The sequence below is a fragment of the Panthera tigris genome, chromosome A2 (genome assembly GCF_018350195.1).
Source record: "Panthera tigris isolate Pti1 chromosome A2, P.tigris_Pti1_mat1.1, whole genome shotgun sequence".
Taxonomy (NCBI): domain Eukaryota; kingdom Metazoa; phylum Chordata; class Mammalia; order Carnivora; family Felidae; genus Panthera; species Panthera tigris.
The window spans coordinates 16577498-16603137 of NC_056661.1; the positions used below are offsets into that span (position 1 = coordinate 16577498).

Consider the following 25640-nt stretch of genomic DNA (forward strand, 5'->3'; position numbering starts at 1 on the left):
AAAATAAAAGCAACCTTAACAAAGTTGAGAGAAAAGTTTCCTGCAATACTCAAGTCAAGAAGCCTAATAGGCTATGACCTAGTGACACCACTTCCATGGATACACCTTAAAGAAACATGTGCAGAAGAGACATATATAGATACAAATTATGACATTAAGAGAAAAGCTTAAAAACACTAGTGTCCAGGGGAGCCTGTGTGGCTTAGTCGGTTGAGCATCTGACTTCAGCTCAGGTCACGATCTCATGGTTCATGGGTTCAAGGCCCACATCGGGCTCTGTGCTGACAGCTCAAAGCCCAGAGCCTGCTTCGGATTCTGTGTCTCCCTCTCTCTCTCTGCGCCCCTCCCTTGCTCACACCCTGTCTCTCTCTCTCTCTCAAAAATACACATTAAAAAATAAACAAAACACTAGTGTCCATTAGGAGGACTATATATAAACTGTTACATGATGAAAAACTTTACAGCAGTTAAAAATATGTTTATATATATAGGGGCACTTGGGTGGCTCAATCAGTAAGCCTCTGACTTTGGCTCAGGTGATGATCTCAAGATCATGTATTGTGTGTGCTGACAGCTCAGAGCCTGGAACCTGCATCGGATTCTGTGTCTCCCTCTTTCTCTGCCCCTCCCCCGCTCGTGCTCTGTCTCTCTCTCAAAAATAAACAGACATTAAAAAAAATTTTTTTAATATGTTTATATAGAAGTCAATGTGGATCAAATTTTAAAATAAGAGTAAAAAAAAGCAAATTGCAGAAATGTACATATTATACCATTTCTAAAATCCTATACAAAACAACTTAATAAGTTTTAAAATGCAGAAATGTTGGCTGTTATGACCGACCACAATGGTCACCAAGTTGGGAGAGGATAGAATTGTTCTCTACAATTTGCAGTGCAACACAATGGTCAAGAGCAGAGACCAGAGCTAGACTAGTTCATTTCCATCACCTACTGGGTGATGCCTCAGTGTTCTCATCTGTAAAATCCTTGCACCTAATTTCAAGGCTTGCTATGAGAATTAAACGAGTCATGTGTCAAAAGCTGAGCTGAGGGGCGCCTAGGTGGCTCAGTCGGTTAAACGTCCGACTTCGGCTCAGGTCATGATCTCACAGTCTGTGGGTTCGAGCCCCGCATCGGGCTCTGTGCTGACAGCTCAGAGCCTGGAGCCTGTTTCAGATTCAGTGTCTCCCTCTTTCTCTGACCCTCCCTGTTCATGCTCTCTCTCTCTCTGTCTCAAAAATAAATAAATGTTAAAAAAAAAAAAAAAAAAAAGCTGAGCTGAGTGTCTGGCACACTGCTACAGAGTATATGCTCTCCAAAAACAGAGCAGAAGCACACACAATGCTCAAAAGAACATGTGTTCGTCTTGGGTGGTCTACCGCCATGGCCATTTGTTGAAGGTTTCCTTTTTGGCACTTTTTAAATGGCCTTTTTTTTCAACTGCCCTTTCCAATGCTTTTTGGTTCCTACAGAATTTAATTTGGGCTTAATGACATCACCTTTTAGCCATTATACTTTTATCCCCTCACCCTATACATCTTCTATCTACTCATCTAAACACTAATTTATATGTAACTTAAGCATTTATAATTCTTAATGTATTAGTTCCTGAAAAGCTCAGGCATGAGCTAACTGCCAAAGAATCACAGGGGAATTTGCTAACCCCCTCAGTCCCCCCCCCCCCACACCCCCGTTAAGATTCACAGGTCTGAGGATGGACCCAGAAATGCGCTTTTTCACAATGGACCCTGCCAGGTGATTCAGAGGCTGAGAAACGCTATTCTGGTGAAGGGATCCTCAGAAAAAAGGTGTTTGTTTTTTTTTTTAACGTGAAGCTCTTGTCCCAGTTAAGAGTCCCTTGATTAACAAGATAGCTCCTTCCTCCATAGTAACTGAGGTGAGCTGGGGTAGAAAAAAGGTTATCAATCACCATTTTAAAAAAAGACCATTTTCACTATTTCATTTTCACTCCTGGGTTGCCTATTACCTCTCAAAACTCACCTTATACCCCTCCAAAGAGGGTTTTCAGAGATTGTAAGAACACTTGCAAACTTTAAGAGTTCCAAACAAAAAACAAACCAACATTAAAAGACTAGGAATGTAGATCAGACTTAAGTAAATTAATAGATGAACATCTTATTTGTACTTAGGATTAGGAGTTTTACAGGCTCCAAAAAAACTATCAGTCCATTGTTTTCAATATGACTTCAGTAGTTCTTAGCAACACCTAATTCTAATCTCTATGAACCTGAAATAAAAACAGCAACCAGGGCCACCTGGGTGGTTCAGTGGGTTAAGCATCCAACTCTTGATTTCGGCTCAGGTCATGGTCTCACAGTTCATAGGACTGAAGCCCTTTGTCAAGCTCTGCGCTGACAGCATGGAACCTGCTTGGGATTCTCTCCCTCTCTCTGCCCCTCTCATGCTTGTACTTGCTCGCATTCTCTCTCTCAAAAATAAACAAACATTAAAAACAAAACAAACAAACAAAAAAAAACAACCATACTTCTTTCTCTAATGGTCTCCTCTGATTCTGAATTTCTCTGTTGTTTGGCTTTTCAAATTTTAATCAGAAAAGCTACCTCCCTCCTTTAAAGGTATATGGTAAAAGTTGAAAAAAAAGGGATGAAAGAAACACTTACTGAATCCTTCTTACGAGATCGCTCCTTCTTCATTTTTCCTCCTGCTGCTCTGATACTGACTCTATTCTCTCCTCCCAGGTAACCTCGGCAATTAGCTGACCCACAGAAACATTTCTGAGCTTCTTTTCTGTTCAAGGAACATAGGAAAGATGTCAGTTACGTGAAAGTACACCACATAAAAATGTCAACAACCTAACAATCACATACAAGAAAGAAATCAATTCAGCCTAAAAAACAATTATTTTAAAAGACTCCAACAAACCTAATACCATTTAATGGAAATGCCTGAAAACTGCTCTTAAAAAAATATTCTTTTTCTAATCCTCCTTTATTAGCTAGACAAAATTAGCCAAGAAGTTAATGAGTAATTTCTCCATTTTATGAGTACCTACTCATGTATAAAAATTAAGGATTTTTATACTTATATGTGCATAAAGAGATATATAAAGGTAGACATGAGCTAAGAACAAAACTGCTTAAATAGTTCAACATCTCTCATATGTAAATATTTAACTGGCACCAAGAACAACAAATATATTCTTACAAATAGATGTACACAGATACGAAATTCAATATGTACAGGATACTTAAAAGGAAACACATGATTATTAAAAGTTATCACCACTTAAGGATGAGACTCTAATAAGAAATATAGTAATAAGTAAATATAACTGTGGAGTTCAGGAAAAGTGGTAGAAACAACACAGGCCTAACTCTACAGGCCTGGGTACAAACCACCATGGCCATTTATTTATTCTGCGATCACAACTACCTGAGAAAAGCAAGAAGAACTATACCAAAAGGAAACTGATAGATTTAATTTATGATGGTAGCAATCAAAAGCATAAAAATAAATTATTCAATAAATAGAGCAGGGAATCACAAACAGCACCTGATTTCCAGTTTTCCTTCCTTCAAATAGGACAGTGCAAAAGTAAGAGGGAGAAAGCATGGAGCTGTACACAGAACCTGGGTCTGCACTCATCTCCGGAATGCTAGGCCACTGCCTAGATGCATTAGTTCACGAGGTTACGCAACATGGTGATACCATTACTACTTCATTCATTAGCACGAAATAACCTCCAAAAGAAGAACTTCCTCTCATCAACTATTTGGTTTAACCTGAAGTAGAATTCACTTGGGGAAAGCAGGATAAGTGTTTGATTTTTTTTCCCCTTTTCTGACTTTTAAGCTACTTTATAAAAATCATGAATTGGTTCCCTTCTATTACGACTAATGCAGTTTTATTTTTAAAGTATCATTAAATCTCATGGTTTTTACATCATACGTTTCAAACCACTGCAGTTATTATCCTTTCAATGCTTAAGTGTTAATGAAAACTCTCCCACTGTTGTTGTTTTTTGTTAACGTTTACTTATTTTTGAGAGAGAAACAGCACGAGCAGGGAAGGGGAAGAGAGAGAAGGGGACAGAGGATTCAAAGCAGGCTCAACGCTGACAGCAGGGAGCCCCTTGTGGGGCTCAAACTCACAAACCACAAGATCGTGACCTGAGCCAAAGTCAACCGACTGAGCCACCCAGGCACCCTTCTCCCACTGTTTTGAGAGCCTATTAAAGCTAGCTCCTGGGACCCTTTGACAAGAATCTCCTAATCTTTCATAACTGGTTTTCTGGTATGACAAAATAAACCAAAATCACCTTGTCTAATTCCTGTCTTAACTTGAAATCAGACACTTCTCCAAGGAACCCTGTTCCTTTTAGTGGGATTCTGTGAAACCACAATATAGATGCTAGGGGTATTCATTGTTATTGTATCAGTTGTTATTTTGGTTCAAAAGAACTAGTAAATTATTTTTCATAGTACAATGTGGTACAGATGAGAAAAGATTAGTCATGAGTTGATAACTGACAGATAAATACACACTTATACACACACTGTAGACATTTCCAAAATTTAAAGGGTTTTCTAATTACTTAAGAAACATAAATATATAAATAAGACAGCATGAAATTCAGAAGAAAATTATGGAGTTCCTGTACAAATCCTTTAATGGCTGGAAATGTCACAGTAGGAAAAAACACAGAAAACTGAAAAAGTAAAGAACTGGTGGTACATATAACTTTTTTTTTTTTTTTAACCTTTATTCATTTTTGAGACAGAGCGTGAGTGGGGGAGGGGCAGAGAGAGAGGGAGACACAGAATCCGAAGCAGGCTCTAGGCTCTGAGCTGTCAGCACAGAGCCCAGTGTGGGGCTCAAACTCACAAACCACGAGATCATGACCTGAGGCGAAGTCAGATGCTTAACCAACTGAGCCACCCAGGCATCCCCATATAACTTCTTAGTAATTCATACCAAAGTTTTATGTCTCTGTATCTGAACAGTCCATTTCCCCACCAGAAGCAGCGAAACAGAATAAAAACAATACTCACCCATATCTTTGGAACTGATAATCAAATGTTAACTCCGAGCCTGAAGGAACTAGTTTGGTGGTAAAAAACCCGACCCTCAGTTGTCCGTTCACAGTCCACTGAGAAGTTGTTTTTAAAAGAAAAGAAATTTGTAACCGATTAATCTGTGTGTTTTTCTTTAAAGATCATTTGCCTTAATAATGCATGAGCCTCTTTTGACAATTAAGAAGACTTTACCAAATAGCAAATAGGAAACTTTTTTCTTGAAGTAAACTACCATATTTAAGTGTTAATCTTATTTAATAAACTACCAGGTTGAGTATCACCTATAATTTGTCTCTAATAAAAGTAACTGCTACTTATACCTGTCTTAATACACATTTCCACACAGTAAATATTCACTTGTACTAAAAATAAGCAGATAGGGAATGCTTGGTGTCATTGACTGTTACTGGCAAATTCATATTATTATGTTAAAAGTAACTATATTCCAAGATAAGGTGAGGCATGGAACCAGGGAAAGAATGATGCCAAATGTTTAATTTCATAAAGCAATGGTCCTATGACTGAGTATAGGGAAAGGGAAGGAAAGCATGACAACAACTGCATAAAACTCAAGAATTAAAATGGGAGTAAATACACAGGAGTTAGAACTTGTGGTTCCAGAACATGTTAAGACGTAACTCGACTGCAGAGCTCCTGTTCGATCTTTTGAGCACATTACTGATGAAAACCCCCAGACTTAAAGAGATGAAGGGACACAGTACAAGTGGAAATCTCACAGGTAGACACATGGCCACCAGATGCAGACAAAACTAGAACAGAACTTACATAAAATGATCATGGAGTGTGTTCTCCTATTCGTTATATGGCTTGGCTCCCAGAAGAGCCGTATCTAAGATCCATTAGTATACAGGTCAAAAGGACAAAAAAAAATATCCAGGAGTTGAAAGCACTATTTTATTATTTATTTATTTATTTATTTATTTATTTATTTATTTATTTATTTACGTTTACTTATTTTTTGAGACAGAGAGAGACAAGAGCATGAACGGGGGAGGGTCAGAGAGAGAGGGAGACACAGAATCTGAAACAGGCTCCGGGCTCTGAGCTGTCAGCACAGAGCCCGACGCGGGGCTCGAACTCACAGACCACGAGATCATGACCTGAGCCGAAATCGGACGCTTAACCGACTGAGTCACCCAGGCGCCCTGAAAGCACTATTTTTTTTTTTTTAATTTTTTTTAATGTTTATTTATGGGACAGGGAGAGACAGAGCATGAACGGGGGAGGGTCAGAGAGAGAGGGAGACACAGAATCTGAAACAGGCCCCAGGCTCTGAGCTGTCAGCACAGAGCCCGATGCAGGGCTTGAAATCATGGACCGCGAGATCATGACCTGAGCCGAAGTCGGACGCTTAACCGACTGAGCCACCCAGGCGCCCCTGAAAGCACTATTTTAATATGAGAGGAAACCATTGATACTACTTTTCTAGGGTGTGGGTCCATAGCCTTCTTAGTCTAAGAAAGAACCAATGTTCTAACGTTTGTGTGTGTGTGTGTATTTTTTTTTTAAATCTAAGATCAAAACACAAATTAGAGAGAGTACTAAAATTATCTCAAAATGTTTTACCAAATTCAATAAATGAATGTATCAAGCATCAACTATGTGCCAGGCACAGGGACAAAGAGAGAGCCATGACCCAGAGTCTGGCCTTGTTGAGGAGAAGCAGTGTCACTCCATGTACATGATATACGATCTCTCTTATCTGTGGCCATTCAGCCCCCCTTACATTATTAAAGCAGCCAAATTTGGCACCTGGATTAAGAGCTGATAAAAATCTGAATAGAATAGTACACACTGGACTTCATCAGAATTCAATTTTAGTTTTGTATTTTGGCACCTTTGAAATAATAGTTAAAACTTACGGGCAAAGAGAGGTGACAATTAAATGCAATGGGAGTTCCTGGACTGGATGCTAGTCCAGAAAAATGACAGATGGCAAAATATGAATAAAGACTTTAGATTAGTTAATCGTTAACAGTACTTCCTGGATTGGATAACTGTATAATGGCTATTTACAATGTGAACCTTTGAGGAAGCTAGGTGAAGGATGATATATGGAACTCTGTACTGTTTCTGCACTATTATTTTATAAATCTGAACTTAATTCAAAATAAGATTTTTAACAATAGGAAAAAAACAATTAAAATGATTTAAAAATAAAATCCATGGGAAGCCTTGATATGGAATCTAAAATTAATACAACATCTATCTTGAACAAAGATCCAAACTTCTAAATCTACCTCAACTTACTTTTTGAGTCTCACAGTTTGGTTCACAGCTGTGATTCATGAAACGAGAGCAGTTTCCTTTCTGAGTGGCATCTATTATCTAGGGAAAAGGATCATTTAAGAGATAAAAATGAGACCTAAAATATACATATATTTTGCAAAGGAAAGGCATCAGGCAAATGTAAGATCTGCATGCCCAACCCCGCCTCCTCTTTCACATACAGACACATCCAAGTGACAAATATCTAACTACTTCCTCTGGGACATCTGCTAACTATAAACATCTTACAGGCAAAACGATCTCCATATCTATCAATGTCTCTTCCATTTACTTTTAGCTACTTCTAACATCCTCTTATATTCCAATCTCACTCCATGTGTATAAAACTCCATTTTAAAGTGCATGTTACACCACAGTGCAGGATCTCTCAAACTTGAATGTGTATCTGAATTCCCTGGAGAGCATGTTAAAACTCCTGCTGGACCCACCACCAGAGTTATTAGATTCAGCAAGTCTGGGGTAGGATCTAGAAATAGGTTTTCCAGGACTGAATGTAGAGACAGATATAAGAATCTAGCTAAAATTTATCACACAAGACATTAAAGAGATTTGTAAAAATGTAAAACAGTTGCACTCCTCACTAAAACAAAAATATTTTGAAAATTATTTTCATAAAAACATGTTGCTTATGTCAACATATAATTGACTTGTTACTTTAAAGTGATTTAACAAATATTTTTCAATTTTTCAGCTTTAATTTTTATGTAAGTATTGACAAATATAACCCACATTAAAAAATCTCTTCTAGGGGTATCAGTAATTTTTAAGAGTTGTAATATGAAGCTCATAGGTTTACATTTACATGTATATGTAAACATCTCCCTCTCCCTTTTTGTAAACAAAAACATCTCCCTCTCTCCTTTTTGTAAAGAAAAGCTATATATATATATACTATTCTGTCCCTCTTTTTTGTCACTTAATATATTTTCAAGATCAGTCTGTATCAATGACCCTTCCAAACTCAACAATTTCCAGATCTGTTTCAAAGCAAATACATTCGTCTGCTCACCTCATCATTCTTCAGGGCCATGAAATAGTAGTGGATGTTTTTGTTTCGTGCATACTCCTTTACCCGGGCTTTAAACTCTTTATGATCAAGTACCTCTCCACAATATTCCAGGACAAAGGTGTTCCTGGCAAAACAAAAGGGAAACAATAGCACTTCCTGCCTAGGAGCTGTATGGAAAACACATACATCTATGCAAAAAAATAGATTTAAGGAAATATTGAAAAGAATAAATACGGTCTTATACAAGATATAATTAAAATATACGTAAAGTACCTAACATCTAACTGAGGTTTTCTCCTTCCTAATACTTTTTAAAAAATGTTGATTCTAAGATGCTTTTACATTTATACATACTATCAAAACGTGTATCCTTGCTCTAACTAGATATTAAAACAAACACTCAAATCTGGTTTACAATGCCATGAAAACAGTGATTCACAGCTGAGAAACAGCTCTGAAGAAATCAGGAGGCACTGAAATATTAGAGGCTTTATGTTCTAAGAAAAAAGAAGATAATTTAAATACAGCAGCCATGGGGCGCCTGGGTGGCTCAGTCGGTTAAGCGTCCGACTTCAGCTCAGGTCATGATCTCGCGGTCCGTGGGTTCGAGCCCCGCATCGGGCTCTGGGCTGATGGCTCAGAGCCTGGAGCCTGCTTCCGATTCTGTGTCTCCCTCTCTCTCTGCCCCTCCCCCGTTCATACTCTGTCTCTATCTCAAAAATAAATAAACGTTAAAATAAATAAATACATACATACATACATACATACATACATACATACAGCGGCCCTTCTACTGTCTTTATTCAAAGACCTCTAATGATGTCAAAAGTCAAGCAGATCTTTTCTCCTGAGGCACGTGGATGGCTCAGTTGGTTAAGCATCCAACTCTTGATTTCAGCCCAAGTCACGATCTCACAGGTTCGTGAGTTCAAGCCCAATATCAGGTTCCACACTGGCAGTGCAGAGCCTGCTTGGGATTCTGTTCTCTCCCCTTCTCTCTGCTCTTTCTCGCTCTTAAATAAACTTAAAAAAATTTATAAACCCATCTTTTCTCTGACTGCATTCTCTATGAGTTTTTTCTAGCATTTATCAGTAATTATGATTAATCTCTCTCCTTGGCTTCTTTCAAGTTCCTTCCACCCCTGACCGGTCTTTCCTCAGTTATTTAGTATCTTCAGTAGAGAAGAAACAGGTATAATATACAGAGAGAATGTCATGATATTTAACACTAACTGGCAGATTTGTTCCAAAGACCTCCTCATCCTATGTATATCGGACAATGTCCCTGTTCAATGGGCATGAATACTCTCTTCGTGAACATCTACACAGTTTCGAACTAAAAATTTATGAAACCAGCACTACTATGCTAATGAGCATATGGAAATTAAGGAGTAGGAAAATATGGGAAACCTGAAAATATCCAGTCTAGGGTATTTTACCAAAGGAGGGTTCTTCGTGAGGAGCTTAAGAAAGCTTTAAGAAACAGTTTTATTTTCTTCCTTTACTTCTTTTACATATTTAAAACTTTTTCAATCATAAACACATGTAATCTGTATATATTTAAAGAAAAAGGTACTCATCTTTCATGATACTTAAATATGCTTTCCATAAAAAACTTAGTTTAAAGTAAACACTAAATATGGTAGAAAATAAAGTGACCGTTTTATGGCATTATGTACAAAAAAGTTACAGGAATTAGGTAGAAAGCAACATTTACTCATTCAATAAATGTTTATTGTTTTTAATCCCTACCTCAATCATCTCAGATACTCTCTTCCCCTCTTACTCCAAGATTTATCTATTTAATTATTATTATTTTTTAATTTTAGAGAGAGAGAAAAAGAGAGCACAAGGAGGGGAGAGGAAGAGAAGGAGAGAGAGACTCCCAACCAGGCTCCACACTCAGTACAGAGCCCAATACAGGGCTCAATCCCACAATGCTGGGATCATGACCTAAGCCAAAATCAAGAGTCAGACAATTGACTAAGCCACCCAGGCACCCCCTCTCCAACTCAGTTTTATGTAAACTAACTAATCAATTCTGTCCCAAATCCTTACAGTTTCATAGTGATTCTGGGGGTCTACAGCAAACACTGGTAACTGCTTGGAATTAAACGAAAAGTAACTGTCATACAAAGAAGGACCTATCTGGTCCAAATGTCACAAATGACAAAATGCTCTTCATATACAGAGACAGAGGAGTTTTTTTGTTTTCTTTTTTTAATTTCCTAAAAGAAATGGAAAAAAAAATTTTTTTAAACTAGTTACCAGGTGGTCATTCTACACAATAAACATTATTAACCTTCAGTATAATAGACACGTTATTTTCCTTCCTACAAAGTAGCTAACCAACTTCAACAACACAAAAAGGAAATGAAAGATGATTACAACATAACTTACGAAGGAAGGTCTTTCGCAGCTCTCAAGCCCCAGCCTTTCTTTTCTGTGAGTATGACTTCCACATCTGCGTGCTGTTTTCTCTGAAACCGTCTATTGGAACAATAATCCCCATTCGGACACCGAGAAGAACTGAAATGAGAAACAGAGAAAATCAATTCTTCAAAGAAGAATCTCTAATGACAAATAGGATGTGGATTAAAAAAAAAAAAAAAAAAAAAAAAAAGAGATACCACAGAGCCTGCCCATGTGCAGAAATAGGAAACAAGGCCCACCTGAGGAAAGGAGAATAAAACAGTTGAGGATGACTGACAAGAAAGGTGGATTGCTGGAAGATGGAAAGGCAGGTTGTTGATACACGATGAAGAGCTCTGCATACCAGGCTAAATTTGAACCTAATCCTGACAACTACTAGAAGTTTAAGTGTGAGAAACATGAGAAGAAAGATATCCTATACTTCCTATCTCTTTAGCAAGGCTGGCAGGAAAGTCAGAAGAACGCAGAGACCAGAGCTACACTGTCAACTCAGGAGAATAGGGCTAAGTCTCATGTCTCCTTACATGTGTAATGTCATCTCTACTTTCAATTTAGATAAAGGAATTGCCAAAAACGCTTTCTCTTTAATTTTCTGAGGTATAGGTTTTGTTCTCATAATACTTGAACATGAGCAAAACCAAAATCTGGGCCTTGAAAGAAAACAGTTCAGCGACCCCTGGCGCCCCGGATGGGGAAGGAGGCGGGTGGCAGCCCTTCCCAGCCGCGCAGCCTTAGGAACTGCGGGCAGGAACTTGGCCGTACTGTCCTGCCTCAGAGAACAAACTCATCTGTTGCAGGCCTAGCCTGGGTTGCTGCCTTTGAAAGCAAGGGAAGGTCGGTGCAGTATCAGCCACCACCCAGCATGGGATTTCCAGAGAGGTCTTATTTCAGAACTTTGTAAGGAACAAGAACCACGTGGACTTCTGCGAGGGAGACTGAGCTGGCCTGAGTTTGAGGGAGAGGATAATGGGGACCCAGCCTGTAGCTGACACTAAGCAGGCCAGTGGCAGGTCTTGTACGAGCGATAGCCATTTCCCGATAACTACGTGGACTGGTGTTTCCTGGAAGAGCTCCGGAAAAACATCTACACCCGGAAATACCAATACTGGGCTGTGGTCTTCGAGTCGAGCGTGGTGATACAGCAGTGTGCAGTGTCTGTGTGTTTGTGCTCATCTGGTGGTATATGGATGAGGGCCTTCTGGCCCCCCAATGGCTCTCCGGGACTGGCCTGGCTTCTTCACTGATTGGCTATGTATTGTTTGATCTCATTGACAGAGGTGAAGGATGGAAGAAGAGGGGGCGGACCCGGTGGGCTGACCTGAAGAGTGCCCTGGTTTTCATTACTTTCACCTACGGTTCTTCCCCAGTGCTGAAGACCCTGACGGAGTCTGTCAGCACTGACACCATCTATGCCATGTCAGTCTTCATGCTTTTAGGTCGCCTCATTTTCTTTGACTATGGTGCCAATGCTGCCATTGTATCCAGCACACTGTCCTTGAACATGGCCATCTTTGCTTCTGTCTGCCTTGCCTCACGCCTGCCCCGTTCCCTGCATGCCTTCATCATGGTGACTTCTGCCATCCAGATTTTTGCCCTGTGGCCCATGTTGCAGAAGAAACTGAAGGCATGTACTCCCCGTAGCTACATGGGTGTCACACTGCTTTTTGCATTTTCAGCCTTGGGAGGCCTGCTGTCCATTAGTGCTGTGGGAGCCATCCTCTTTGCCCTTCTGCCGGTTTCCATCTCTTGTCTCTGCCCTTTCTACCTCATTCGCCTGCAGCTTTTTCAAGAAACATTCATGGGCCTTGGGATGAGGCTGAAATCAAAGAAGACTTGTCCAGGTTTCTCAGCTAAGTTAGGGACTTCCATTCGGTCTTAAGGGAAGCTGATAGACTAGCCTCCCGACTCATACAACATTCGAAGGCAGAATCCCATTCTGGAAGCAACATACTATTGTGGGTGGGGGAACAGAGATCAAAAGAAAAAGCTAACCAAGAGCGTGAGTGGTGAAGGTGCTTTTTCTTTCTGTTATTTTGTGGATGAAAAAGCTTTCTGGGACCCTCTTGAATTATTGCCTCATTACTGCTGTAACAAATGAAGTGATGTGGTTTCTATTAAAAAAAAAAAAAAAAAATCCAAAAAAGAGAAAGAAAGAAAACCGTTCATCAACACTGAAAACAAGATATCTACACTATAAATCACCTTAATATTCTTTCCATGTTAAAAAATAAGGATACTGGGGCACCTGGATGGCTCAGTTGGTTAAGCACCCAACTCCTGGGTTGGACTCAGGTCATGATCTCACGGTTTGTGGGATTGAGCCCTGTGTCAGGCTCTACACACTGACAGCTCAGAGCCTGTTTGGGATTCTCTCTTTCCCTCTCTCTGCCCCTCCCGCGACTCGCATGCTCGCTCGCTCTCTCTCTCAAAACAAATAAACATAAAAAAAAAATGTTAAGGAAACAAATTTTTCATAAAATTGGTAAAAAATTTTAATCACACATTTTTCAATGTAAAGATGTTTACTGTTTATAAGAAAAATGCAAAAGCAGGGGCGCCTGGGTGGCTCAGTCAGCTAAGTGTCCAACTTTGGCTCAGGTCATGATCTCACATTCATGAGTTCAAACCCTGCATCAGCCTCTGTGCTGACAGCTCAGAGCCTGGAACCTGCTCCAGATTCTGTGTCTCCCTCTCTCTCTGCCCCTCTCCTGTTCACTCTCTCTCTCTCTCTCTCAAAAATAAACATTCAAAAAAAATTTTTAAAAAAAGAAAGAAAAATACAGAAGCAAATATCTACCTTTGAAAATTAATAATTATGAGTTAACTATAAATAGACTATATAAAGCAGCCAAGGGAAAGATTTAGCTAAGTCTGCACGTGTAGCACTGAACAGGTCTCCAGAATTTATTTAATTAAGAGTGTATGAGAGTGTGTGAGAGTGTGTGAGAACATGTGTGTTTGGGCCAAGGTGAGGGAATAAAACTCAAAAAAGTACATATAGAAAGATTTCATTTCTATACATAAAATGAGGAAATATTTTGGTATAGGCATAAAAATTATCTGAAAAGACTACAAACAGAGGGACTGAGGTTTGGAAGTGGAAGACATTTTACTTTATACCCTTTTGAAATGCTAGGGTTTTATCTTATTTGATAGTAAAAGCTAAAAAATACCAACATTTGCCTCTCAGGACAAGCACAAGAAACAAAAGGTTAAGGGCTACTTTACGGAGCACTTAAAATGTATACTATAATGAATAATGCAAGGAAAATTTGTCTCCTTATAAAGGCTATTATACATAGGAGATTTTATTGCTTATAAATAATACTAGGTAAAAGAAGAAAGGTTAAATTTTATTCATTACTAATTCTTAATATTTTGGGACATTTAACAGAATGAGCAAAATCAGAGCATTTCAATTTACTTACCATTCAATCATGAGGAGACGATTAAGACAATCTTCCCCACATGCTATTTCACCTTGCGCTCTTTCATCTTTAGAAAGAGGTGCACACTCACACTGCATTCGCTTAATATCCCGATGTGATTTATTCTTCTTTCTATTAGATAAAATTTTATAAGAATTGGTTTAAGAAATCTCCTGGTAATGATACAATGTACACAATCAAATATGTGCTAAATCTCATTAGTTTCACATTTAATGATTCTGGTTAAGTTAAACATTCAAAAGGAAGAAAACATCTAATCACTAGCAATTGTGAAACTGAAAACACTAATTATGTTACACAAACAAGAGGCAACGTGAGCCCTGGCAAGTGGGAAGACAAGAGTTCAAGTCTATCATTTTGGACTGAGCCCTCATTTCTTAGTCCAAGTCAATTAAACCTCAAATTATGAGCAATTTCAAGGGTCAACTGTCCTACTGGGCTCAGGAAAAATAAAACACAGGAAAACTCATGAGGATCAGAAAGTAACACAGATGATGAAAGTGAAGTTTAAGAATGAGCCCTCCTGGGGGTACCTGGGTGGCTCAGTCAGTTAAGCGTCCAACTCTTTTTTTTTTTTTAATTTTTTTTTTTTAACATTTTATTTATTTTTGAGACAGAGAGAGAGACAGCATGAATAGGGGAGGGTCAGAGAAAGAGGGAGACACAGAATCTGAAACAGGCTCCAGGCTCTGAGCTGTCAGCACAGAGCCTGATGCGGGGCTCGAACCCACGGACCGCGAGATCATGACCTGAGCCGAAGTTGGACACTTAACCGACTGAGTCACCCAGGCGCCCCTTAAGCGTCCAACTCTTGATTTTGACTCAGGTTATGATCTCACAGTCATGAGATTGAGCCCCGCTCAACACAGAGCCTGCTTGGGATTCTCTCTCTCTCCCTCTCTCTCTGCCCCTCCCCCACTCTCTCTCTCTCTCAAAGTAAACAAACAAAACATATAAGAATTAGTCCTCCTGGATGGACAAATAATGGTTGAGACACAGCAAAGAAAGAAAGGCAGAGGAAGAAACGAAGTTGCTAAAAAAATAAATTTAAAAATAGGTAATTTTTAATTAAGAGTTTAACTCAATCTTTCAGAGAGAATCTTTCAGTAACATTGTATTTCTAAAAATCTTGTTTAAAAGAAAACTGAATGATTAAGAAAAGAATGAAGTATAATTTACAGAACTGTATTACAGAATAATCAGGTATTACAGAATAATCAGAGGACTAAATTTTCCCAACAGACTAACTGATTTGGGAGTAAAAGGGGAAACTGTTCAAAATGGGTTAGGTTCATAAATACCTATGCCAGAGTTTGCAAAGAAAAAGTGAAAATGTGATTATTTCCTGGCCTTTGTGTTGAACTTTCTTTTGTTAAAAAAAAAAAATCAGAAATGAAGAAGATCTCCTTAAGATTAGGGCAGTCTAACTTACTCTCCAACTATCAGACAGTGAAGAGCACCGCTGTTCTATGTGGCTGTCTTAATCTCCTAACTAATCTGCTTTCATCTTCAACATATGTTCAATGTTTATAAAGTACCCGAAGAGTGTCTTGATGGTTTCAACTACCTATGAGTAAAAAAAGAATGACTCAGCTGGTTCAAGATATAATTCATTAATGAGTATATGAATATTCTCAGCCTGAAGAAATCAGGACTGAACACAAACAAAATATCTGTTTACAAGTACTTTAAGAACTGTAATTTTGAAGAATCAGCAGTAGCTTTATTTTGTATTGCTCCATAAGGTCAGATAAGGACTCATGGCCACAGATTCAGGTAACTCTATTTTCATTAGACCTAAGAAAAATTTTTTTCACCATCTTCAATACTATTTTTCAATAATTAGTTTTCTTGGTGGCTCCGAAAGGCCCAGCATACAACAACAGGCCCTTTAAAAATGTTCCCACTCTAAAAAGGCTCTCTAATGTTTCCACCAACTAGATCTTTTTTTTTTTTAATGTTTATTTTTATTTTTGAGAGAGACAGAGAGACAAAGCACAAGCGGGGGAAGGCAGAGACACAGGGAGACACAGAATCTGAAGCTGGCTCCAGGTTCTGAGCTTTCAGCACTGACCCCAATGTGGGGCTCAAACTCACAAACTGTGAGATCATGACCTGAGCTGAAGTCGGACGCTTAGCCGCTGAACCACCCAGGTGCCCCCTCCACCAAACCAGATCTATAATGCACATATGCAGGTGGTAGATTTATCTGGATCTCAGTGCTGAGTAAATCCCAGAGGGTTGGGTTGATTAGTTTTACTTCTATTCTTTTACAAAGACCCTGGAAGCTGCATCAATGTACTCACACAATTCCTAAAAACTACTACTTAAAAGATTCAATATTTTATTTTATTTTATTTTTTTTTAATTTTTTTTTTCAACGTTTTTTATTTATTTTGGGGACAGAGAGAGACAGAGCATGAACGGGGGAGGGGCAGAGAGAGAGGGAGACACAGAATCGGAAACAGGCTCCAGGCTCCGAGCCATCAGCCCAGAGCCTGACGCGGGGCTCGAACTCATGGACCGCGAGATCGTGACCTGGCTGAAGTCGGACGCTTAACCGACTGCGCCACCCAGGCGCCCAAAGATTCAATATTTTAAATTTAAACCTAATTTACTAGATATAAGAGGCTCTCTAAATCATAAAAAGGTTTTTGTTAAAATATGAAAAACTTCTCATGAGACCTAACTTTACCTTAACCAGTGAAAAAATTTCGTTAAACAAAAAAATTTTTAACACTTAAAGGGATGATGGTTAAGCAGATTTTCAAATAGAGGAGAAATTTCCAAAAGGAAAATGGATGTAAGACAGATTTTTTTCAAAAAGGCATATTTCACATATATTCATACTGGAAAAATGAAGAAACTGTCGAGGAAGGGTGAAAGAAAGCAGACTGAGCAGCTCTGCTTTGAAGGAGTCTGTCTTCCATTACTCCTATTCTCATTATCCCCTTGTTTCAGGTTAGGGGTCTGTAGGAAACCACTATATCATTTATTTCTAAAATACTGGTTATGCTATTGCCAAATGTAATCAATTAGCAACAGACTAAAAAATAATGAACAGAAAACGATGTTCTAATGTGGTTCCCACTTTATAAAGCATCCTTCAAAGATACTTCATTATGAACATTTTTCAAAAGGAAAAAAATCCAGCACAACTACTTTTTTCTTAAGAGCAGACTGTTTTGCTGGGACTTTATTTTGTGTTTCATCAGTTTCACATGTAAAAGAAACTTAAAAATAGGGCTGGCCTAAATCATACTTTCAGAACCAAAAAGATAATGAGACCAAAAAAAAAAAAAAAAAAAAAAAAAAAATTTTTTTTTTTTTTTTTTTTTTTAAGACATCCCCTTCCTGCGGAGGGTGGAGGAAGGGATACTGAGGGAAGGATTCTGCCATCAAATTTAAATAGGTAAATAGGCTTTTTAGACTTTTTAACTTATATCCCATTATGCAACTGTATTTCATACAATTGACCTCAATATGTTCTGAACTGTTGAAAGCTAACTTTTTCAACAAAAAGACGTTAAAATTTGTTGGACAAGCATTAATTAAGCTTACCTTTCTGTTAAATAAACATTTTCTTCAATCAGATCAAAGTAACAGGGCATCTTCCCTTGCTTGGCACATTCTTTCCATCGCTGTGGGTCCCTGAAATCCTCCATGACACAGGAAGGCCCAACCAGTGCTGAGCCTGGGGGCACTGCCGTTTCTCCCTGCTCTACTGCCACTCGAACTTTCTTTCTGTCCTGAAGTTCACCATCGCTTTCAGAATCACTCTCCAATTCCGGTCTCCTTTTTTTAGGAGGCCCTCTATCTTTCATATCATTTTTTTCTAAGTTTTTTGAAAGATCTCTCTTTTCATTCACAGCTAAAGAGTCCTTAATGGAATTGCTGCTTATTTCAGGGGCCTGCACGGACCCCTTGTCCTTCTGAAGGGATAGAAAAAATTTACTGGACTGGCTTGAAAAGTGAGACCCTGCACATTGATCCCAATTGTCCTCCTCTTCACGGTCATCTGTTAAGGAATCTGGTACCTGCCCTTGAATTCGATCATACACAACCCCTGTTCCAGGAGGTCTACCTGCTGATCTTGGATCCCAGTAGCCATTACCTTGCCAGTAATTACGTGTCCCACCATAATGTTCTGCACTTTGCTGATACTTGTGTCCACCACAGGCTCCATAGCTGCTGTCAGGTTGCTGATATGTGGTCGTAGGCTTTTCTTGTTGAGAGAATTCCCACCCTAGGTTCCTGAGCTCTTCTGATGAGCGGAAGCCATCCACTCGGGAGATGTCACAAGAGGAAGAAAAACTCAACTCTGTTTTTCCCAGTCTACTATCTGGCCTGTTAGGGAAAATGGTTTGTTGCCGAGACTTATTCGGGACGTCTTCAAAATCGTCAGAAGAATAAACTGGCAGCTCTTCTTGCTGCCTAGAGGCTATTTTGGCTTTTGCTGTTTCTTCAGAATTTGGATGACCTAGAAAGTCAGATTTCACATCTGTATGACTTGTACTATCAACCCCGTCACTCTGAGGATGAACAATTTCAGACAGGTGGTTATCTATCTGTTTTCTGCTGGGGTGTGTAAAAGAAATTTCCGGATTCTTCTCTGTTCCTTTATGATGGAAGAACTTCTCAGTCTGAGAACAAGGTTTACTTGCTACACTGTCAAATTTTTCCTCATATGAATGTCTCCTCGACTCCAATCTCTCATCTTCCCAGTGGTCAGAATAGTGTCTGTAACTTTGACTACTCCGAGAAGAACATGGACTGGTTTCTTCCGTGGGCAAAGTAGAATTCTTTGGGACTACCACAACAGACTGAAGACGGTTTCTTGGAAAACTGCTATCATCAGAATCTGTATCTTCAGAGTCACTTTCATCACTTGAGCTTTCAGAAGACCCAGAATAATCTTCATGGACAGTGGATACGATCTCTGAGGCGTGACCACTACTGTCACATTTTAAGGTGTATGCTATGCCATCACTGTCCTCCATGGTTAAATTCAAGTCACAAGAAGAAAATACAACTTCTGAGTCATCAGAAGTATGAGCATGTCCTCTCCCTCCTTCTTCATCTAAAGACATTTCTGACCTTCCTCTTCTCTCAAGCACTATGGAATTCCCTTCTTCTTGAGCCTCTTGCACACATTTCCCAGAGAGCCCATTATTATGCCTGTTTTCCCAAGAGGCAAATCCCCTTCCTGAATCAGGAAGGCCGCTACCTACTTCTATGATGGTTTCTTTCTCTGCATGCTTTACAAACTCTGTGCTTTTACTCTTCAGCACAGCATCCAAAACTGGAGATGCATTCTCTCCACATTGTAAGAGAGTTAAACTGTCCACTTTTACTCCTGGTGGCAGACTCTGAAGAGATGAAGCAACGCCTGAACTCTCTATCGGTTGATATATGTCATCAAAATGATTAACAGAAGCTGAACTGGTGCTACCAACGCTCTGCTTATATTCTTCACGTGCAAATTTTGAGTGCTGATCTGTCAGATTTCTATTATCGCATATAACTGTTTTTGATTTCAAATGCACATTCATAAAGCTATTTGAAGAAATCTTCATAACCGAAGGCTCAATCTTTTCAGCTTCAGAATGACGCAAAGAAGGGTTGTTGTCATTTGAAGTACAGTATAGATCTGAATCTTTGGTTTTACAATGAGAAACTGTCATATCAACTGGTTCTTTAATTACAGTTTTGGAATAATCTATAGTCGTAACTGGCAAAGACATGTGTTTATCTTGGTGTGGCGACACTGTAGGTTCTGTTTCTCTAAATGGGCTTCCTGACTTACTACGCAGCATGCACGTATTGTCTGAGTCTTTCTCTTTACATCTATTAATATTCTGAAATCCATTTGATGAAAGCATGCATGCTGTGACCAAAGGGGATACCTCTGATCCGGTCACACTATCATCAGAAGACATCAAAACAGTGTCAGTTTTAGAAGTGCAAAATGTTGCCAAATCAGATTCTGCCCCAGGAGATCCATTTATATTTAATTCTATGGGACAATAACTTCTTAACTGATCATTCTTCACTTTAGATAAAGAGTCTAATTCCTTAATACTATCATGGCTATCATGTCCTATAAGTTCAGATTTAAAAATAAGGGATTCATCTAGCTTTTTAAAAGTAGGTGAATCATTTAATCGATTTGATGGTGATGGAGACCCAGTCTTTTCTCTTTCAGGAATTTTACTAATCATTCTTAATTCACTACCTTTTGAACAAGGAGCCTGTAAATTAAAAGAATGAGATGATCTGATTTCCTCATTTAATTCTGTACAACAGAAAGAATTCTTAAATTTATCGGACTTGGATACAGACTTTGAAAGGGCAGATTTGTAACGGGAAGCACTGTTATCATGCTTGGAATAGGATGAGCCCCGTCGGAATCCCAGTTCATTAGGGGGAGAACAACATCTTTTCATTGCTTCATTTTCTGAAGTCCTTTTGGATTCTCTTTCTACTTTTGAAGAATACTTTCCTCTTTTCTCCATCTCTAAGTAAGAGGACTCAGTTTTGCAGTCCCGATCAGATTTAGAATAGGATGACGATGTCCTTAGGTCTCTGTAAGAGAAGGAATGGGATGAGGTGCGCCTTGAGTAGGTCTTCTTATACTCCTCTTCTGAGTCAGAACTCTCCCGAGCTCTGTTATCTGTATATGGCCGAGAATAGCGAGCCCTCTCTCGGTAAGGGGAACTCCGATGGTAGCGACGATCAGAGTCATAATAATGGGATCGTTCCGACCGGGAATAGGATAAACTAGTTCTAGAGCCTCTGTCAGATCTTGAGCGAGATCTGCTCCGCCTTCGCTCTCTCTCTGATCTACATCGAGAAGATATATACCGAGTATCTCTTTCAAGTTTTGAGTAGCTAAAATATTTATCATCTCTCTCTGTTTTAGATCGTGAAGATTTCCCTAAATCCTCACTTTTTAAAGGTGCTAAGCTCTTTTTTGAATCTCTTTCCTTTTCAATGCTTGCTGAAAATTTTAAATCGTGTGATCTTTGACTTGAGGAAGTCCGTACAGAATCTTCATCAGATTCTGAAGCAAGAAAGGTGCCTTCGGATTGTGAGGATTTCTTCTTAGAACCTGTTTTTTTAGAGCCCAGATTACTCTTAGAACTATCTGGAATTTCTTCTTCCTTCCCAATATGGGAATCTTCTTTTTGTGAGGGAGTATCTGCTTGCTCATTCAAATTTTGAGTTATGTGTTCTCCTGAACTATTAGATACAGCGTCCTGCTTAGTGTCCACGTCTGAAGATTCTGGTACAGTCGTAGCTGGTGGTTCCTTCAGTATTCTAACTGCTACATCTACCGGTGCTGTCATCAGAACTGGGATTGGTGTGTGTGGCAAGGCCACTGGCTCTGTTACTGGTGCTGGTGGTGAGGGTGTCGTGGCCTGGGGAGGTGGAGGTGGTGGAGGTGGAGAAGAGGGTGGTGAATCTATAGTTGTTGATTCTGCTATGACTGCTGGTAATGGTACTACTGGAGGAGGTGGAGACACCACTGCTGTAGCTGTAGTCAACAGTGGCCTGGACGTCACGTGAAGCAGGTGTTTCTTAAAATGAATTTTGCCCAATTCTACCCTTGATTTTGGTGGGGAAGATTCTTCTGTAGTAGATAAGGTATCTCCAATGTCCATTTTTATTTTAGGAGTCAAGTCTACTTGAAGAGGTCCAGCTGGGGAGTTTGGAGTATCATTTTGCTTTTCATTGCCAAGTGCAGTCAGAAACCTATTCTGCAAAGTTTTCTTTGTAAGGCTGAAGCTGAAAGACACCTTTTGTCGTCCCTGTTCCTCCAAATTAACTTTTGTCTTGGTGCCTTTAGGTAAAAATCGACTAGAAGCAACACCTTTGAACATTGGTCCTTTGAAGAAACCTGTTTTCTGCACATTTTCAATCTTTGCCTATAAGTGAACAAAACAAGCAGTTACTACAACAATAAAGTTACTTTCAAATGGCTAGCATTACAGTTTAAAATGTCAGGAAAATGAAAAATCCTCTTTAAGGACAGTATGAATTTCACTAAGCTAGATAAAACTTCATTATAGAAAATTTGAAACATACACAAAAGTATAGAGAATAGTATAATAAACCCTTAAGTACCCACCCCAAGTTTCAACAATTACCCATACTTTCCTATTTTTGTCTCTTACATAAAGAATTTATCTGTTTTGGGGCACCTGGGTGGCTCAGTCGGTTAAGGGGCCGACTTCAGCTCAGATCATGATCTCGCGGTCCATGAGTTCGAGCCCCGCATCGGGCTCTGTGCTGACAGCTCAGAGCCTGGAGCCTGTTTCAGATTCCGTCTCCCTCTCTCTCTGACCCTCCCCCGTTCATGCTCTGTCTCTCTCTGTCTCAAAAATAAATAATTGCTTAAAAATATATATATATAAAAAAAAGAATTTATCTGTTTTTATAACTTTTTTTTTTCCAGGCAGACTTTTTAACGAGAATAAAAAAAAAAAAAAAATCCAACATGTACTTCAATATAGAACACAAAATGACATGTAGATAGAGAGCAATAATTAACATCTCAGTGTGGAAAATAGTTTGTTCCTGTGTTCTGAGAAGAAACATCAGAAGCCATTATAGTGGTGTTCTGGCATCACACAGAATCACTTAGGTGCTTCATAAAATACAGATCTGCAACACAACTAGATCTAAAGCAACAAAGTATGTTTTGTTTGGGTTTGTTTTTGGAAAACAAGCACATAAGACAATTCTGATGGACTTTACAGATCTGAAAAACCACTGGTCTAGAGCAGTCTCCTATCTCGTTTTATAGATGAGGTAAGCAAATGAGGCCCAGATCTTTCTGCTTTACTATAAATTACTCTGCCCTGGCACACTACCACTGTCTCTGCCCGGGCCTCACACACTCAGGCCATGCTGATTTATAGTCCAACCCTACTCTAGGAGCAACAACTACAAAGTATATATCTAAGAAAATTTTTCCTTCCATTATTTGCCAAACCACCAAAGGAAATGGTAGGCTTTAGAAGTTAAAGGCAAAACCTAGGTGGTAGAGAGAAAAATCTATAAGAAACAAACTCAAGTCTAAATTAAAGATGGTACACTGGTCATCCGCAATATTTTTTTAATGGATCTTCTTTAATCAACTCTGGCTAAGAGAATAGTTTTCTCCTTCAATATGGTAAAATCTGCATCAGTTTTCAACATTATACACTAATCAAGTGAGAAAAAAAATGTTCTCTCATGCATTATCATAAAGCAGTGGTCTTCAAATATTTTTTAAGAAACAGAATGCACTTGTCAAATGAAATCTTACATGGTAGCTCAATACATAAAAACAGGTAAATGCTGTCTCCAGAGCTCCCAGCTTCCTCTACCTTGCCTAAAGCTTTTGAAGCTCCATTTTAAAAACCACTTCCTTGAGATACACAACATTCCTCCTTGGAATGGAGTTACTACAGATTCAAAAATTCAGCAAAAACTATTTCTTCATTTCACATTCAAAATGATAGCTAGAGGCACCTGGCTCTAGCCAGGTCTGTGGAGGCACCTGGCTCTCAGTCAGTCAGTGGAGCATGCAACGACACTTGGTCTTGGGGTTGTTGAGTTCGAGCCTCAAGCTGGGGGTAGATAGTACTTAAATATAAAATCTTAAAAACCAAACAAAACAAAAAACATAGATAAATTTTGAGTTTTTAATCCAATAACCATTGAATAACTAGTTAAATTATACTTACCTCATTTTCTTCTTCTCTATTGCCATCCAGCCAAGAGAGCATGCAAAAGAATAAAAAGAAATCATAAATACTAAAAACAATTGAAATCAAAGTTTTTTATTATTAAAACCTAGGATACCGACAACCTATAGGTTTTTGACATGAGCTGTTCATTCCTTCAAAGTTTCAATTACATTTAGTACAGCAAATATTTATTGAAGATAATACCAGGCACTGTGAAATAAAAGGTGAACACAGTCCCTGCCCTTAAAAAGCTTAATGTCCTGTAAAACAAAATACAATTTTGTTACAAAGTAATTCCAACATAATGGAATAAATACAAAGAAATAAGCGCAGTGTAACAGCAAAGGGAGAAAATGCAGTTTAATAACTCAGTTTAGTAGAAGAATAGGAAAGCAAAAAAATCCTTCCTAAAAGAAGAGTAGCTCCTGAAGATACATTTGTAGGGAGATCCCAGGCAGAGGAAGATTCCCCACAAAGGCAAAGAGATTAAAACGCAGAACAACATGTGCAAGAAAACTATAAACAGTTCAGCATTACCAGAGTATAAAGTGTAAGGCAGAAAGTAGCCAACATAGGGAACAGTAGCCAAGTCCACAGACAGATTTCTCATGAGGAGAAACACAGTTCGTTTTATGGATTAGGGGTTCTCAATCCTTTGTGGTGTCCATTCAGCAGTCCCTTTGCTGAACACAAGGTATACGCTCTGCTCCACATCACAGCATGTGGCTCTCCGAGCTCACAGTTATGTTCTAAAAAAGGTAACCACACTGTGTCCTGAGACAGAGGGATCAAAAGCCAAAAGTCTGGTGTACACCAGTGCGCCAGGCATCCTGGGGAAAAGGAAGCTACAAAAGGGCTTTGGATGATGACAGCCAGATTAGGATTTTAAGCAGACCACTCTGCAGGCTACATGGCAAGACTGGAGTATAATCATCTGTTTGAAATGTCCCTTAAAAGAAATGTACAAAAACCTGGTCTCCAAATGTAGGCTTCACTCCATCATAATTCAGTCCATTCACCAGTGTAGCCATACAAAAACCAAGTAATGAAGAGGGGGAAAGGATGGCAATACAAGGATGAGATTGGAAGCGAGGTCAAGGTTAAACACCTTTTTCCTATTCCAAAACCACTAAACAAACACTTCACAGATGCAATCTGAGAACAACTATATTTCATTAATTCTGTGAGGTACATTTTCCCTACATATAACACCTCTGCATCATACTATCAATAACATCATAGTTTGATTGGCAGAATGTTTTCCTTTCTTAGTGGTTCATAAAATAGTTGTGTCTTACAATCCATGACCTACTAGATTTGATTTAAATTAGTATCATGTGGAATTTTTTCAAGAACATAAAAGGTACCTGGACATGTCAGAGCATTTGGAAGGTCATTCCTATTTGTACTCCCCTTTTCAGTGGATATTCAGAGAACTGCTTGACAGAGATGGCAAGACATTTCCCCGAACTTGATAATAAGATGTTTGTAATAAAAAGAATATAAGCATATACAAAAAATACAGGGGAAAATATAAATTTCCTTTTAATTTTCTCATGGCAAAAGCATTTCAATAGAGAAAATTCAAATTACAAAACAAGCAAAAGGAAGAGTCCACAATCCAACATCCAGAGACTGCTGTTAA

The 25640-nt window shown here is 38.9% G+C and overlaps 1 protein-coding gene and 1 pseudogene across 5 annotated transcripts in view; one reads left to right on the forward strand and one right to left on the reverse strand.

The window, feature by feature from the left end:
* Positions 1 to 25640, reverse strand: part of SETD2 (SET domain containing 2, histone lysine methyltransferase) — a 123271-nt gene that overhangs the window by 72334 nt on the left and 25297 nt on the right. For all 5 annotated transcript variants that reach the window (XR_006214767.1, XR_006214768.1, XR_006214766.1 and 2 more), the window contains exons 2-9: positions 23993 to 24008; positions 17820 to 22186; positions 14238 to 14369; positions 10777 to 10905; positions 8377 to 8500; positions 7329 to 7406; positions 5034 to 5131; positions 2643 to 2769 (exon numbers count right to left, since the gene is read on the reverse strand). Coding sequence is in view for 2 of the 5 variants with exons in the window: in XM_042978793.1 (XP_042834727.1) it covers positions 2643 to 2769; positions 5034 to 5131; positions 7329 to 7406; positions 8377 to 8500; positions 10777 to 10905; positions 14238 to 14369; positions 17820 to 22186; positions 23993 to 24008 (5071 nt within the window). In the remaining 3 variants the exon portion in view is untranslated. The remainder of the gene's footprint in view (positions 1 to 2642; positions 2770 to 5033; positions 5132 to 7328; positions 7407 to 8376; positions 8501 to 10776; positions 10906 to 14237; positions 14370 to 17819; positions 22187 to 23992; positions 24009 to 25640) is intronic.
* Positions 11776 to 12943, forward strand: LOC102954849 (annotated as a pseudogene).